The following is a 13,886-nucleotide window of genomic DNA, read 5'->3' as shown; positions in this document are numbered from 1 at the left end:
GAGAGAATTCTATAGGATAAAAGAGACTTAGAACTTATACACAGATGCTCATAACAGCATTATCAAAATAGCCCAAAAGTGAAAAACAAACCAAATTTCATAAACTGATGGATAAATAAGGTATACACACGCAATAGAATACTGTTTAGCAATAAAAAAAGGAATGAAGTACTGACACATGCTACAACATGGATAAATTTTGAAAACAATGCTAAGTAACATCACATATCGTATGATTCCGTTCCAAGTTGAAGCTCATACTGCTCGCTGCACAACAGGCCAATAATCGAGAGACAAGTTGTTGGGACAAGAAATAAGACTTTATTTGGAAAGCCAGCAAACCGAGAAGATGGTGGGCTCATGCCCCAAAGAAACATCTTGCCTGAGTTAGAATTCAGGCTCCTTTTATACTAAAAGAGGAGGAAGTAAAATCAAACACTTCCTGGTTCCCATCAGCCTCTGGAGAGGATGTGTTAATTTCTTCTTCCCTGCAGTCATTTACAGGTGGACCTGGTCAGGATGTTTCCTGTAGGTTAAACAAAGGTATTTTAGCTCATTACCTGGGAAGCAGGGTTCCCAGAGATGAGCCATTATGTATAACTCAAGCTTATAGGCAACATCCCTTTAGTGATTAGCTTGTAATAGAATACAAAAGGTTCTTTCCTATTACAGTTCCTATGGAATGTCCAGAATAGGCAAGTCTATAGAAACCAAAAGTAGATTAGTGGCTACAAGGGGCTGGGGGCTGGGAGTTGGGAGATGGTTGGAGAGGAATGGGAAGTGACAGCTAAAGAGTACGGAGTTTCTTTTAGGAGGGACAAAAATGCTCTAAAATTAGACTGTGGTGATGGTTGTACAACCCTGTGAATATGATAAAAAAATATTTAATTGTACACTTTAAACAGGTGAACTGTGTGGGACATGTGCATTATATCTCAATAAAGCTGTTTTTAAAAAGACAAGAGACTTGTCAATCATTTGCAATGAATGGACCCAAGTTGGATCCTAGTTCAAACAAACATAACGTAATCAGGGAAAACTGAACATTAATATGTAGAATTCGGAATAATTGTTGATTTTTTAGGTGCGACAGTGGTATTATTATTCCTGTTGAGTCTTATCTTTCAGAGATATATGGAAATATTTATGGATGAAATGATATGGTGTCTGGGATTTGCTTCAAAATAAACGAATGGAGTGGATAAAGGGAGTGGGTGGGGCTATGAAGGAAACCAGACTGGTCAACATTGAGATGAGCTCATGGACTCACTGTACAGTCCTCTCAGCTCTTATGTTTGGAATTCTCCACAATTAAAAGACTTAAAACAATCAATCAACATAGAGGTGAACAACTGTTTCTATAAAGAGCTAACAGGTCACAGAGAATACACACACACTAATAGTCAATGAGTATTTGAAGATGCATAACCTCTGTCATAATTAAAGAAATGCAAATTCAACTGAGGACCCATTTTGCACCTAGAGCTCGGGCAAGATGCAAAGTCTGACAGTTCACAGTGCCTACAAGGACACAGGAAACACTCAGATCTGATGATAGTGGCTGGGAGAGACAGCCTCCTGGAGGACAATTCTGCAGCATCTATAATCATTTTCAAGACACAATTCCACTTGCAGTAGTTTACTCATCAGATATACTCGCATAAATATGCACAGAGGTATGTTCAATGTTCTTGAAGCAACGTTTGTGGTAGTAAAAATAGGAAACAACTTGAGTGTGCGACCATCAAAGAGTGGTGAATCCACACATACCAGACATCCTAGATAACCTAGAAATATCCTCGGTAATCCAGGGAGAGCCTAAGGAGATCCTTAAAGGGAAAGATGGTCATTATAAAGCTTTCCACTGCTAGTGAGTCCAAGTGCACTGAGTTCTCTGAGGAACTTTAATTACACTCAAAGGAGGCCACAATGAAGTGAATAAATGGTCTGCCTCTTGTTTATTTTCTGTCTGTCTCTGGCTGAGAGCTGGCCCCAGCGCCAAGCCCTGCTCTAAGTGAGACTTCCGTGCTCACATTATTATCCCCACTCCCAGATGATGAAGTCACAGGCCCCCGACTCCTGAGTGACAGAGAGCAGCACCAAATCTCCCAGGGTAGCACCAAACCCTCTGTGGCCCAGGGGCAAGAAAGCACATCAGGCCTGCCTTGTCCTAGGCACGATGTCACCACCAGGCCTGAGAATGTCCCAGAGCTATCAGGTCCCCAGCTGAGGGGACCCCGCATCCTTCACGCTCAGCCTGACAGCCCTGTCCTGGCCACTCAGAGGCTAGCAGGGTGCTGTGGCAAGCAGACTTTATTCTGACCTCTCCCCAGCTCCCGGGTCCAGGTCCACATCCTGACTGGTGAGTGGGCTCACTCAGCACTCAGGAAGACCCTCTTGCGCGCGGTGTTGGTGTAGGGGTGCCAGCGCCACTCCACGTCTGCTGTGGCCTCCTGCTCCAGCGTGCCCAGACGGATCATGTACACTGGCGAAGGGGGATGAGATATGGTCACTTACACAGCCAGCATGCCCCTCACCAGATGTGGGATAAAGCCGCAAACTCACACTTCAGCTCAAAGCGAGGCCCAACCTCGGTCAGCTCCACATTGCGGTGGTCTGTCTTCTTGTACACATGGTGCCTGCGGCAAGGGGGGCAGGGCAGGAGTGAGGGGAGGCAGGGAGCAGCTTCGGGGTCAACAACAAACAGCACAGGGACACAAAGGTCAAGACCCCATTCGGGCCCAGCCCACTGACCCACCGGAAGGAGATGTAGTCGTCCTGGTTGGCGAAGGTGATGACCCGGCGGCTGTCATCTTTGGGCACAGGGAACAGGTAGCGGAGTATGTCAGAGACCTGGGGCAGAAGGAAGAAAAGTGGCAAATGCCCAGCCTGGCACTCCAGGCCCCCAGTCCTCACCCCACGGCCTCAGACTCACCCGCTTACCCAGGCGGGAGGAGAAGCCATGCATAATCAGGTGAGGCTTGGCCTCCGACGCGGTGCCCAGGTCGGGGATGTCATGCCGCATGACCACGTTGCACAGCGTGAAGTATGCGGTTGGGCCAAAGGGCAGGTGGCTGACAATGAGCCCCACTGGCAGGGCCAGGTAAGCCGTCAGAGACCCTCTGCTCCCAGCCAGCCATCATGGCAGCACCCTGCTCCCTCCCTTCAGTCTTACCAGGTGTGCCTCGATGCTCATGGACAACCAGCAGGTCAGTGACCCCGTTGGCTTTGCAGGCTCGCACCAGTGCCCCTACCTCATGCCGGCCACGGTTCATGCGCTGGGCGCCTGGGAACACCAACTTTAGCTCCTGCATATGAACTCCCTCTGGTTAGGACTGGGGCTCCTGGGGCCTGAGCATCTCCCACTAACTCCCACCTACTGGTACCTTTGCAAACATCTTGAGGCGGGAACTGGGATCTCGGGAAGTAGTGATCATGATCTTGGGATCCTCAACCCCTGCCCATCGATACTCATCATCCATGTGGCTGGTCACACCTGTTAGGAGTGTGAGGCGCAAGAACATGACGTTGTCTAGAGAAGTGAAATGCTAACTTGGGGTGGCCAAATCCACCTAGAACAGCACTGACGATACCTTCAAGGATGGAAAGGCTCTCTACCTGCTCTGGGCCAACAGGGTGGCCCCCAGCCACACTGGCTACAAACACAAGTGTGACCAAGGAACTGAATCTTTATATTTGATTTAATTTTAGTTCATTGAAGCTGTAGTAATCACATGGAGCTAGTAGCTACCACGTTAGCACAAGTCCAGATTCTGTTAAGGCCAAAGGTATCAGGCTCCATTCTCTCATAACAAATATTTATAATGTTTGTGATTCCTTTCATATTTGTTGAATGATGCAGTGAATGAGACACCTGAGTGCCAATGAAGTGCTGACAGCTGAGGACACAGCAATGAACAAAATGGACACTGTTCTGCCCCAGCAGAGCCCACCGTCCTAGTAAGGGAGACAATCAACAGACAAAGCAATGCAGAAAGTGGGGTAATACTGTGTCATGTAAATGGAATTGGAAGTACTCAGGGAGAGGTCCCCTGAGGTGTCATCTGTACAGAGCCACGAGGGCACCTGGGGGACAGTTTCAGGAGTGGGAGCTGCACAACCTTTCTTCAAGGTGTCTGAGGAATGACATGGAAGCCAGTGGGCTCAGCGGCAGGGAGTGAGGCTGGCTCACAGGGTCAGGGAAGGTCACCTTCACCGCCGGCATCGTCAAACTCCAGGGAACCCTGTAAGGCCAGAGCCTCCCTGCGTAACTCGGTGGGAATCAGGCGGTTCTCTGCAGAGGGAAGACAGAGGGGCTAGTGAGACACATGCATGGAGCCTTCAGTTTATACAACACTGAACAAACTTGATGGAAAAATACCCCTTTTACTCCTTTCTGAGCAGAGAGGTGATATATAACTGGTGGAGAGGGATGAAACTATTTTTGGCTACATGCCAACCTGCTAACAGTGGTTATAGGAGATTTCATTTACTATGGTTCCTGAGTCTCAAGACTTGAAGGGTTTCTAAAATACTTAATCACAAGTATGCACTCCCTTCGTAGTTAGAAAAAAACTAACAATTAATTTTTAAAGAATAAATGGAAACTGCTCTTTCTATACAAAGGTGGACCAGAAACCCTGAAACCCTCTTACAATAAAATCATTAATCGTGATGCTCTGGGTCAGAGGTTTCCTCTGTGAACTAATGCTAGACTTGGCAGAGGAGCTAGGCTGTGGGCATGCCCACTTTGGAGCATGCCCTTGAACCCAGCAGGTCCCTCCAACATGCCCTGGACTAACTCTTGCACATGGAAGAGAATGTTCACAGCAGCAGGCCTGCCCCAAACTAAAAATAAGCTCAACACCACCCACAGGGAAACGGATGAAGACCCCATGGAATATTAACCTGCAGGAGCCCCACCTACACTCAATGGATCTTAGAAACAACACTGAACCAAAACAGAAAGCTGCAAAAGAATACACGCAACCTAATACTACCTTTACAACTAAAAATCGACCCATATGATTTAAGAATACAAACAAGCATGATAATCCTCAAAAAGAACAGCAAGGAAATGGTTCATTTTTAATCAATATTCAATACTGCGTTTATCTAAATTGGGGGAAATATTTCTGAATTTAAATATATTAATCATTTTTCATTTCTTAACACGGGCAGATAGGTCACAGGTGTTTAACTTTATGCTTGACATAAGTACTACATACACATACTTCATATACTTTATATGTCTAAAACCTAAGAAAATCAAAGTGAATCTAAAATAGAGATATGGAGTTGATGTACTATCAGATAGGAAACAGAGCTCCACCAACATGAGAACCAACAAAATACAGATAAATACGGCATTTCCAATCAGGCATGTGTGACAGGCTCTTCATTAGTACGGCAAATGGAAAGCAGGGAAAATATTGCAAAGTTAAATTCCTAATTTACAACGCAAATAAAATTCAGTTCTACACGAGTGAACAGTTTTAAAATACAAGGGAGTCATAACAGCACTAAAAGACAATAAGATATTCTTCTTATCTTGTAGTGAAAAAAAGTAGCAAGAATAAAAACGACAGAGGGGAAATAAATATAGGACCACGTGAAATGTTTAAATTTGGGAAGACCTAGACACTGCAAATAAAATCACTACGCAAGTTGTAAAATCTGGACACTGCAGCATAAATGACAAGTAATTCACACCATCATGCAAGCGACATTTGCAACCCATCAGGAAGATCCAACAGGAAAAGAAAATGACCAGTAAATACTTGAAAAGACACTCACCATACTAACACAAGTAAATGCTAATTAAAAGCGTTTGACACCACTGGCCTTTTTCCCGTTGGGTTTTAACAGGAAAGCCCAAGGGTCTTTACCGTGACTGGGGGGCGGGGACAGACTTACCCTCGAGCGCACGCCGAACCTTGTCCTTCCTCTCCTGGGCTGTTCGCCGAGCCTCCTCACAGGCCTTGCGATACAGGTACTCGCGGCGAAGGCGGGCCTCGCGGCGCAGCTGGGAAACAGCAGGTCCGCTCAGGCAAACCTTTTTCGCCGCGCAAGACCGGGCCCGGGAAACACCCGCCCCGAGCCCACAGGCCACATCCCCAGCCACCGCGAGCCCCCGACCTCCAAAACAGGAGCTTAAACGTCCCTCCTACCATCCTGGGCGCAACTTCCACGTGAGTCCAGGAGTTCTCTTCTGGCGCCGCCGGCACCACGCAGTCGTCCCTTCCGCCCTCAACCGAGAAGGCCGCTAGAGGCCTCACTAGACTCTGCTGCTGCCGAGAATGCCCAAAGTTAAAATGGCTGGGAGTCGCAAGGCGATTGGCCAGCCCGAAGCTGGAGCAACCACTAGGCGTGGGGGGGGGGGGGGGGGTGTCAAGGTGCTGTCACGTGGCTTAGAACGGCCGTTAATAAAGGCGTCGGTCATGGTTTCACTACCTAACGTGCGGAACGGGATGTTAATTAGAAGACGACGAACAGCTAAAATAATCATAATTGTAGGCTCGAAATAGTGCAGCAACTGTAAAAGCTGCACAGCGATTGACCGGATGATCGCCTAGCGGCCGGTTCTAGAATTGAATTTAAAGCCGCTCCTCCCTTAAAATGGTTGCCGAACAGCTATGCCTCCTTCCATCGCCACTGCGACAGACGTACTTTAAAAAACGGCCGATTCCAAAAGCGATTCGGAGACACCCACAGCTCTCGCCGACTGTCCGGGTGGCTGATCCCCTTCCGGTGCTCGCGTGACGAGGCGCTAATCACCTCCCCGGGCCGCTGCTCTGAGGGTGCTTATTCTGAAAGGAACTCAGCGAGTCGCCTCCACCCAGTGGGCGTCTCGGCCCAAGGTTGGGAACGCCCCCTCGGGGGACGGACCTCACGCGCCTATTGGCTGTCCTTCTGGCACGGCGGACGCTGATTGGGCGACCTGGGGAGCCGGCTACTGACTCTGTGTGGAGCCCATGGCGGCGCGGGACCCGCGAGCCGAGTTGGACTCCCTTCTCCTGCAGCTGCTCGGGGACCTGGAGGAACTGGAGGCGAAGCGGGCGGCGCTGAACGCCCGGGTGGAGGAGGTGGGAGCCTGGGGCGGGCGGGCCGGCACGTGAAGGTTACTGAGTTTCACCGCTCTCCTCTCTCTTCCCAGGGCTGGCTCTCGCTCTCCAAAGCTCGCTACGCCATGGGTGCGAAGTCGGTAGGGCCTCTGCAGTATGCCTCCCGCATGGAGCCCCAGGTCCGCGTCTGCACCAGGTGAGGTCCCTTTCACGCTGCAGCGGGTGGGCAGGCAGGGGCCAGGTCGGGGCCGCCAAAGGTCTAGCCTCCCTTCTCGTTCTTTAGCGAGGCCCAGGACGGACCCCAGAAGTTCTGGATGGTGAGAGGCGGCACCCAGACTCCAGAGGAGGTGGGACCCCGCGAGGCAGGTGAGTCCCCCCGCCCCTTCTTCCCGTAGGGCCCCTTCCGATGTCAAAGACAAAAGGCATGGGACAACAGGGGAGATGATTTTATTTAGGCTGTTAACGATAGAGAGAGCACCCCAGACCTGAAGATCAGAATGTAGAATGTCTCAGCAGAGTGGTTTTTTGCTTTAGACTTTTACAGGCAGAGAGAGAAAGTTATAGGTGAGGTCCTTTACAGTTGGGATTGTTTTGCAATCAGAGGAAGTCTCAGCTGCGCAGAAGATATTTTTGTCTAGCTAGTTTCAGCGGGACAAGCTTCTAATCTCAGTTAATCATTCGTGAGACAAAGAACAGGGAGTTGAAGGGTCTGTCTGGCCTTTCAGCATGTTCAGGCGAAATGGGAAAAGTCAGTGTGTGGCTTTTTCACGGATAAACAAGGGGTGTCATTTGCTGGTTTTATGATAGTCAAGAGAAAGAGTGGACAGATTCACATGAACCACAAGGGGAAGGGTGGTTCTTTGTAGTAAGCTGTTTTCCAGAACATAAAAGGTTGAGAGGATTTTCCAACTATCGGTATTTTCTAGGATCATGAGCTCAAATGAAGTTTAACATTGTGTCACTGAGAAAACAAAGGCCAGGTAACAATCCCCCCAACCTCCAGCCTTTCTTTTTACAGTTCTTCGCAGGCGCAAGGGTCTCACGAGGACCCCGGAGCCAGACCCCTCCCCAGCTCCCCAGGACCCTCTGAACTGGTTTGGAATCCTGGTTCCTCACAGTCTACGGCAAGCTCAAGCCAGCTTCCGGGAGGGTGAGTGGACCCCCTATCTACAGGGAGCACTTGAGCACTAATGCCAAGGCTGGGATTAGTCTGCAAAGGGCTTTGCAGGTTTTCTCCATTGCAGACTTTTGTTGCACACCTTCTGTTTTTTCAAAAAGCGTTTATTCGCTGTTGGCAGAGTTCCAGGTTCATATTAGGTGCTGGCAGTAAACAAAAAGGACAGACAGCTTCATGGGATGTTTATTTTATTGAGGGCAGAAAAACAACATGCAAACAAATAAGTAGGCCCTAAATATAATACCAGGTAATGAGACTTGCTATGAAAAAATAAGGTAGAGTATGGAGTGGGCTGGGGAAGCTGTTTTTTGAATGGTAGCCTGGAAAGGCCTCTGAAGAGATGAAGGAGAGAGCTTTGGTGATCTGGGGGGACAGTGTTCTAGGTGCAGGGACCAGCCAGGGCAGAGCTCTGAGGCAAGGTTGTATCTGGAATAGCAGAGAGGAGGCCAGTGGTCTAGTGGAGGGGGGCGGGGGGAGGGCAGTGGAGGATCGGGTAAGTGGTGGAAAGCTGCATGTTTTTTCAAGTAAAAGCCACAGGATTTGCTGACAGATCAACTGGGCAGTAAGGGAAGGAGTGGAGTGAAGGATGAGCCCACAGTTTCTAGCCAGAATGCTTAAAAGGGTGGATACCCTCACCTGAGTGGGAGGGCTGCGGAGCAGCAACAGCCGAGGGGAAGTCAGGAGTGGTGTGGGGGTGTTCCTGGTACTGTGTGGTGGAGATTCTGATCAGATGGTTGGCCACATGCATCTGGAGTTTGGAAGAGGACTGGGCTGGAGAGAGAGATTTGGGAACCCACTGCATAACACTGGTTTTAAATTCCCAAGTTGCTAACAGACACAGCATTAAGGTTGAAATGAGATAAGATCAGCAGAGGTCCTGGGAATGTGGACAGGAAGTAAGAGAAAAAAGAAGGGAAGAAACCAGTCGAGGAGACTTAGAAGCAACAGTGAGGCAGGAGCAACACCAAGAGGGTAAGATGTGCCCTGGAGGGAGGTGATCAGGTGTGTGGCCAGCTCTGCTGCCAGGCAGTTAGGCTGAAGACAGGACTGGCCAGTGGACTGGGTGGTGTGGATGGCCCAGAGGACTTGACAGCAGCTGCTCCAGGAGAAGCATCAGGTGAAAGCAACGTAGAGGTGGATCCAGAGTGTGGACCAATCTTGGGGGCAGAGAAAACAGGTAGAAGGAGAGAGGACAAGAGCAGTGAGGGGCTATGATAATGGAGAAAACAAGGAAGGAAATAAGGGCATGAGACTATATTATGATCTGTGAATTTTTAGTTCTTGGTGGGTGATATAAGGGGGTCAAGGAAGTATCCTGAGGAGGTGACATTTTAGCAACGACCTGAAGGACATGAGGGTATGGGTCCAGTGAGGTTCTCGAGGAGCCAATGCAAGGCTATACCTGGAATGTTTTAGGAAGAGTGTGAAGGCCAGAGAGGCCTGGGGATGTCCAGAGCCCCCTGAGTCATTTGTCACCACAGATACCATGGTGACAGTCTCTCCTCTTCTTCTAGGTCTGCAGCTGGCTGCAGACATGGCCAACCTTCAGATCCGCATCGACTGGGGTCGAAGCCAGCTCCAGGGGCTGCAGGAGAAACTCAAGCAGCTGGAGCCCGGGGCTCCCTGACCTGCCACCACAAAAGCAAGGCAGTGAGCACAGCTGTTCTTCGATGTGGCTGCATTATCTCAGGCCTTCTTCCTTCACAGATTGCCCCCCACCCCAGCTATTCCTCCCTCCTTAATACTTCTCTGGTCTGCATGTTTCCAACTTTGTTAGGTGGGGAAGTTTGAAGGGACAAAGTGAGTAATGTTGAAAGCCACTACTCTGAAACCACTTCTAGACTTCTGTTGTCTCAGGATGTATTCATGTGGGGCAGGCACAAACACCTGTTAGGTTAGTTCGTATCACTGAACAACTGTAACAACCTGATGCATAAATCAGCTGTGGTTTTTCATTAAAGGATGAAATATTGAACAGTTAATGGCAGGGAAGGACAAGAAGTAGGTGCTTCGGTTTCACTAGATCCTTAAAAGTGATTTTGGTGGAGGAATAAAGCATACACAGCCAGCAGATGAGGACAGAATGATTCCTCATCGATAAAACACACACACGCCCAAGTAGATGGGCAGCGCTTGGCAGGTTTTAAGCCAGAAAGTAAAAAGGATCGGACCTAGATTTTCAAGGGAAATCTTTCAAGAGACCATTCAGGTTTTTAAAAACTTGCCTTTATCTTTCCAAGAGTGAGTCTTTTAATTTGTTGAAGGGCCAGGAACTCTGTGTCAATTCATATTCCTACTGGCTTGTTGATATTTTTAGCAGTTTCTAGGAGCTAATTGTTATGTTTGGTGGATGTTAGTTTTTTGTTCATAATATGAGATGTAAATTTTTTTTCCCAGTTTGTCTTTTAATTTTGCTTATGGTGGTTTTAAAAAAAAAACAAAGCAAACTTTTTATTATAAAATAAAACACATTACATTAAACTGCACAGACCAAATGAATAGCTCAAAGAGCAAGGTGAAAACTATCATGAGCATCTCTCAGCTCTTGTGTTTTTAAGTCAGTTTTCTTAGTACAGTTGAATTTATCACTCAGCTATTTTATGATTTCCTGCTTTGGGATTGTAGTTGATGTGACGGTAAGGGAATTCGCCAGTGTTTTCCTCAAGAACTTTTGTGTTTTCAGGTGAGGTACAGGGTGAGTCCTGCACTCAACTTCCTATTTTCTACCACAGATCCACATACAGGGGACCACCCTTATCGCTGATTTGTGATGCCACCTTTTTCTTTCGATTAATCCCAATGTTGTATACCTGTACCATGTTCTGGCGGTTCCATTCTGTTTCATTGATCTTAATGTCAGACACAGGAACCACACCGTTTTAATTCTTGAGCCTTTAATACATACTTTAACCGCTGTAAGCGCACATTTTCTGGTTGGAGGGAATTTTTTTTTTTTGGCCGGGCCGGGGCTGGGCGGGGCACTACGTTGAGCTTGAGTTGTCTGTGAAACAGCCTAATCAAAGCACTGAAAAGGAAACGATGTGACCGGAGGAAAAAAGGGCATCCCTCCATCCACACAAAAGGTTGAATTTCAGGCCAAAAGCTGTTACCAACGAAGTGCCAACCTGTGAGATCTTCAAGCTTAAATGAGTTAAAGATAACACCCCGTTTTTGCTTTTTGAGGAAAAGATTTTTCACGGGGAACCCGGTATTGGGGTGCGGCGGGCCGTTTCCGACCAGCAGAATAACGAGCCGCCACACGCAAGATTCTTCTCGTATCACACTTTATTGGAGCACAGCTTGGTTGAAGAAAGATGGAAGGAAGACACCGCAATCCTATAGCAGTCTGCTTATATAGGGATTAAGAACATGTGTCGCTCTGTGATTGGCTTTTGCCGATGGTGCGACTTGTGAGCCAGCATCGGATAGGTCGCTACTTTAAAACCTCATTAGTATACTTAGCGCAAGCGCAGTGGCCACAGGAAGGATGACTCAGCTTATTTCAGCTTCCTGCCGCGTAGCAGTTAGCTGACCGCGCCCTACATTGGGGCGGGGGGAGAAGAGGTGTCTTTTGTTTTAGATGTCAGTTGACATCGAAGGACAAGCACTAGCCCTCCGTTATTTACTGTTGAAGTTGGGTTTCGGTGGCGGCACGGCCAGGGTCCCAGCGAGGTGTGCTAGTGCGGACGGTGACTACGACTAGCGCCACCCTCGCTTCGGTTCTTGGGAACACTTCCGGGAGGAGGAGTTCCCGCTCCTGGGAGGGGCCCGGATGTGCCGGCCGGCGCTGCGTAGGCGGGCGGGTCCGTGAAGTCCGGGTTCGCGCAGCCGCAGTCAACACAGATTTCTACCAGCCGGGGCAAGGCCTGAGGTGCGCAGATGTGGTGTGGTAGTGCTGACGACAAGCTGACGCAAATAATATATGTCGCATCGAGGAAGCTAGACTTTCGGAAGTTCCCATATGGTCTAGCGGTTAGGATTCCTGGTTTTCACCCAGGCGGCCCGGGTTCGACTCCCGGTATGGGAACGTTGAGTTGTTTTTCTTACTTACTCTTTCAACTTGCCACAGTTTGGTTTTTTCCCACTAGCACACGTCACGTCAAATTAAATGTCTCTCTGCATTTAAACCTGGAGAAATTGAGGCCCGGGAAGCTCTGGGCCCCATCCGTCAGCGTATGAATCGGAAGTGTCGATTTTGCATCACGTCATTGACTAGTTCTACCAGTGAGTTACATGCGGTACCATATCCACTACAGGTGTGAGTAATAGTAGTAGTTACAGGTTAAATGTTTACTCCAGTATGTATTAGACCACCGCCGTGAAGGGCGCCCCGGGCCCGGCCCCTCCCTCGAGGGCGGCGCCGCCGCAGCCTGGCTCCCGGGCCTGCGGGGAGGGTGGGGCCGCCGCTGCGGAGCTGTGTCCGTGGAGGGGACCGGAGCGTTCCCCGACAGTTTTAGCTCTCTCTTTCCCGGCGGCCGCTGTGTTTGCCCTGTGGTCCAGTGGTTAGGGGTCCTGGGTTCTCACGGGGGCAACGCGGGCTTGCGGGCCGCGCCCGCACGCCACGCCCTCTGCATCCCAGCCCGGGCACACTTCCCTTCGAAAGGGGAGCCAAAGCCACAAACATGAGTCAGAAAACGCCTTCCTCCGTTTTCCATCCCTTTACCCTGTCGGATCAGTTAATCCAGGGAGCTTACGCGCAGGCCCGAGGCCTTGTCCCCAGTAGCGCACCACCACACGCGTGTATTCATTCACACTTCTGCGCGGGGGGGGGGGGGGGGGGGGCGGGGATTATCCTATAATCATATTAATTTTAAGCGTGGAAGTTACAGTAGGTTACAGTGGTTTCTGATCTGGCATGCAGAGAGCTTGGAAGCCATTTCTGTCCTCACAATAAGGAAAAAGCTGAGAAAAAAACAGTTTAGCCACTGGTCTTGGATCATGAGGAAATTGAGGTCGCGGGGCCAACTGCTGCCTCGAAAACTGGAGAGAAGAGTGAGGACAGAGAGCCAGGCCTCACCAGCCTCAGAAGCGGCTGCCAGAGTCAGCAACTTGTAGGAAAACTTGGAGGCTCACTGAGCGTCACACTTGTGGGTTTTACTCCAGGAGCCCTACCAGGTGCTCCGGGTCAGGACTGGAGAAAAAGCCCCCGGCGCTTCAGGCAAGGGGAGGGGGAAAGGAACCGTTCGGAAACGAACCAGCGCAGCCTGTCCTCCTGAACAAAGGCCCATCCTCAGGGAAACTGTTACCAGAGCATACCCAACTTGGGGGAAGGGAGATACTGAACTCCAGCCCTCTCTCGTCGTAAAGGGAGGAACAGAAGCTCAGAAACACTTGTGAAGGTCGCAGCCCAGGGGCAGATGCTCAGTAAAAGACTAAGCCCTAACCATAGGATTCTAGACACTTCCCCTCCGCCCAGCTCTTACCACCACATAACTAAAGCTTCTGCGTTACAATAATAGGGGACTATAGCCGAAGGAACTTCTAGGCTCAGAATCTGTGTAAGAGGTCTAATGGGAAAGCCAAAGACAACACAAGACACAAAAATAAGAACACTGGAGGAAATTTTAGCCTCTGACACCTACAACTAGAGCAAACAATAAATACAGCCTGGTTCCTAGCCAGAAAAATACAAAAGCTCACACTAA

The 13,886-nt window shown here is 49.2% G+C and overlaps 2 protein-coding genes and 1 non-coding gene across 3 annotated transcripts; 2 read left to right on the top strand and 1 right to left on the bottom strand.

The window, feature by feature from the left end:
* Positions 1-304: 304 nt before the first annotated feature.
* Positions 305-6,815, bottom strand: IMP4 (IMP U3 small nucleolar ribonucleoprotein 4). The gene is made up of 11 exons (XM_060017039.1): positions 6,670-6,815; positions 6,171-6,290; positions 5,917-6,025; positions 4,211-4,294; positions 3,387-3,496; positions 3,176-3,308; positions 2,936-3,090; positions 2,759-2,853; positions 2,566-2,639; positions 2,324-2,485; positions 305-526 (listed from the first exon to the last, which is right to left on the bottom strand). Exons 2-10 carry the CDS (start codon positions 6,171-6,173, stop codon positions 2,373-2,375), a joined length of 876 nt encoding a protein of 291 aa, XP_059873022.1. The 5' UTR covers positions 6,174-6,290; positions 6,670-6,815; the 3' UTR covers positions 305-526; positions 2,324-2,372.
* Positions 6,816-6,928: 113 nt separating this feature from the next.
* On the top strand, positions 6,929-10,727 carry CCDC115 (coiled-coil domain containing 115). The gene is made up of 5 exons (XM_060017040.1): positions 6,929-7,085; positions 7,157-7,260; positions 7,348-7,430; positions 8,083-8,214; positions 9,756-10,727. Exons 1-5 carry the CDS (start codon positions 6,975-6,977, stop codon positions 9,866-9,868), a joined length of 543 nt encoding a protein of 180 aa, XP_059873023.1. The 5' UTR covers positions 6,929-6,974; the 3' UTR covers positions 9,869-10,727.
* Positions 10,728-12,196: 1,469 nt separating this feature from the next.
* On the top strand, positions 12,197-12,268 carry TRNAE-UUC (transfer RNA glutamic acid (anticodon UUC)). The gene has a single exon. It is a non-coding gene; the product is annotated as a tRNA-Glu (tRNA).
* Positions 12,269-13,886: the final 1,618 nt, after the last annotated feature.

Source organism: Delphinus delphis, chromosome 7 (genome assembly GCF_949987515.2).
Source record: "Delphinus delphis chromosome 7, mDelDel1.2, whole genome shotgun sequence".
Lineage (NCBI taxonomy): Eukaryota > Metazoa > Chordata > Mammalia > Artiodactyla > Delphinidae > Delphinus > Delphinus delphis.
This window is presented reverse-complemented; position numbering and strand designations above follow the sequence as displayed.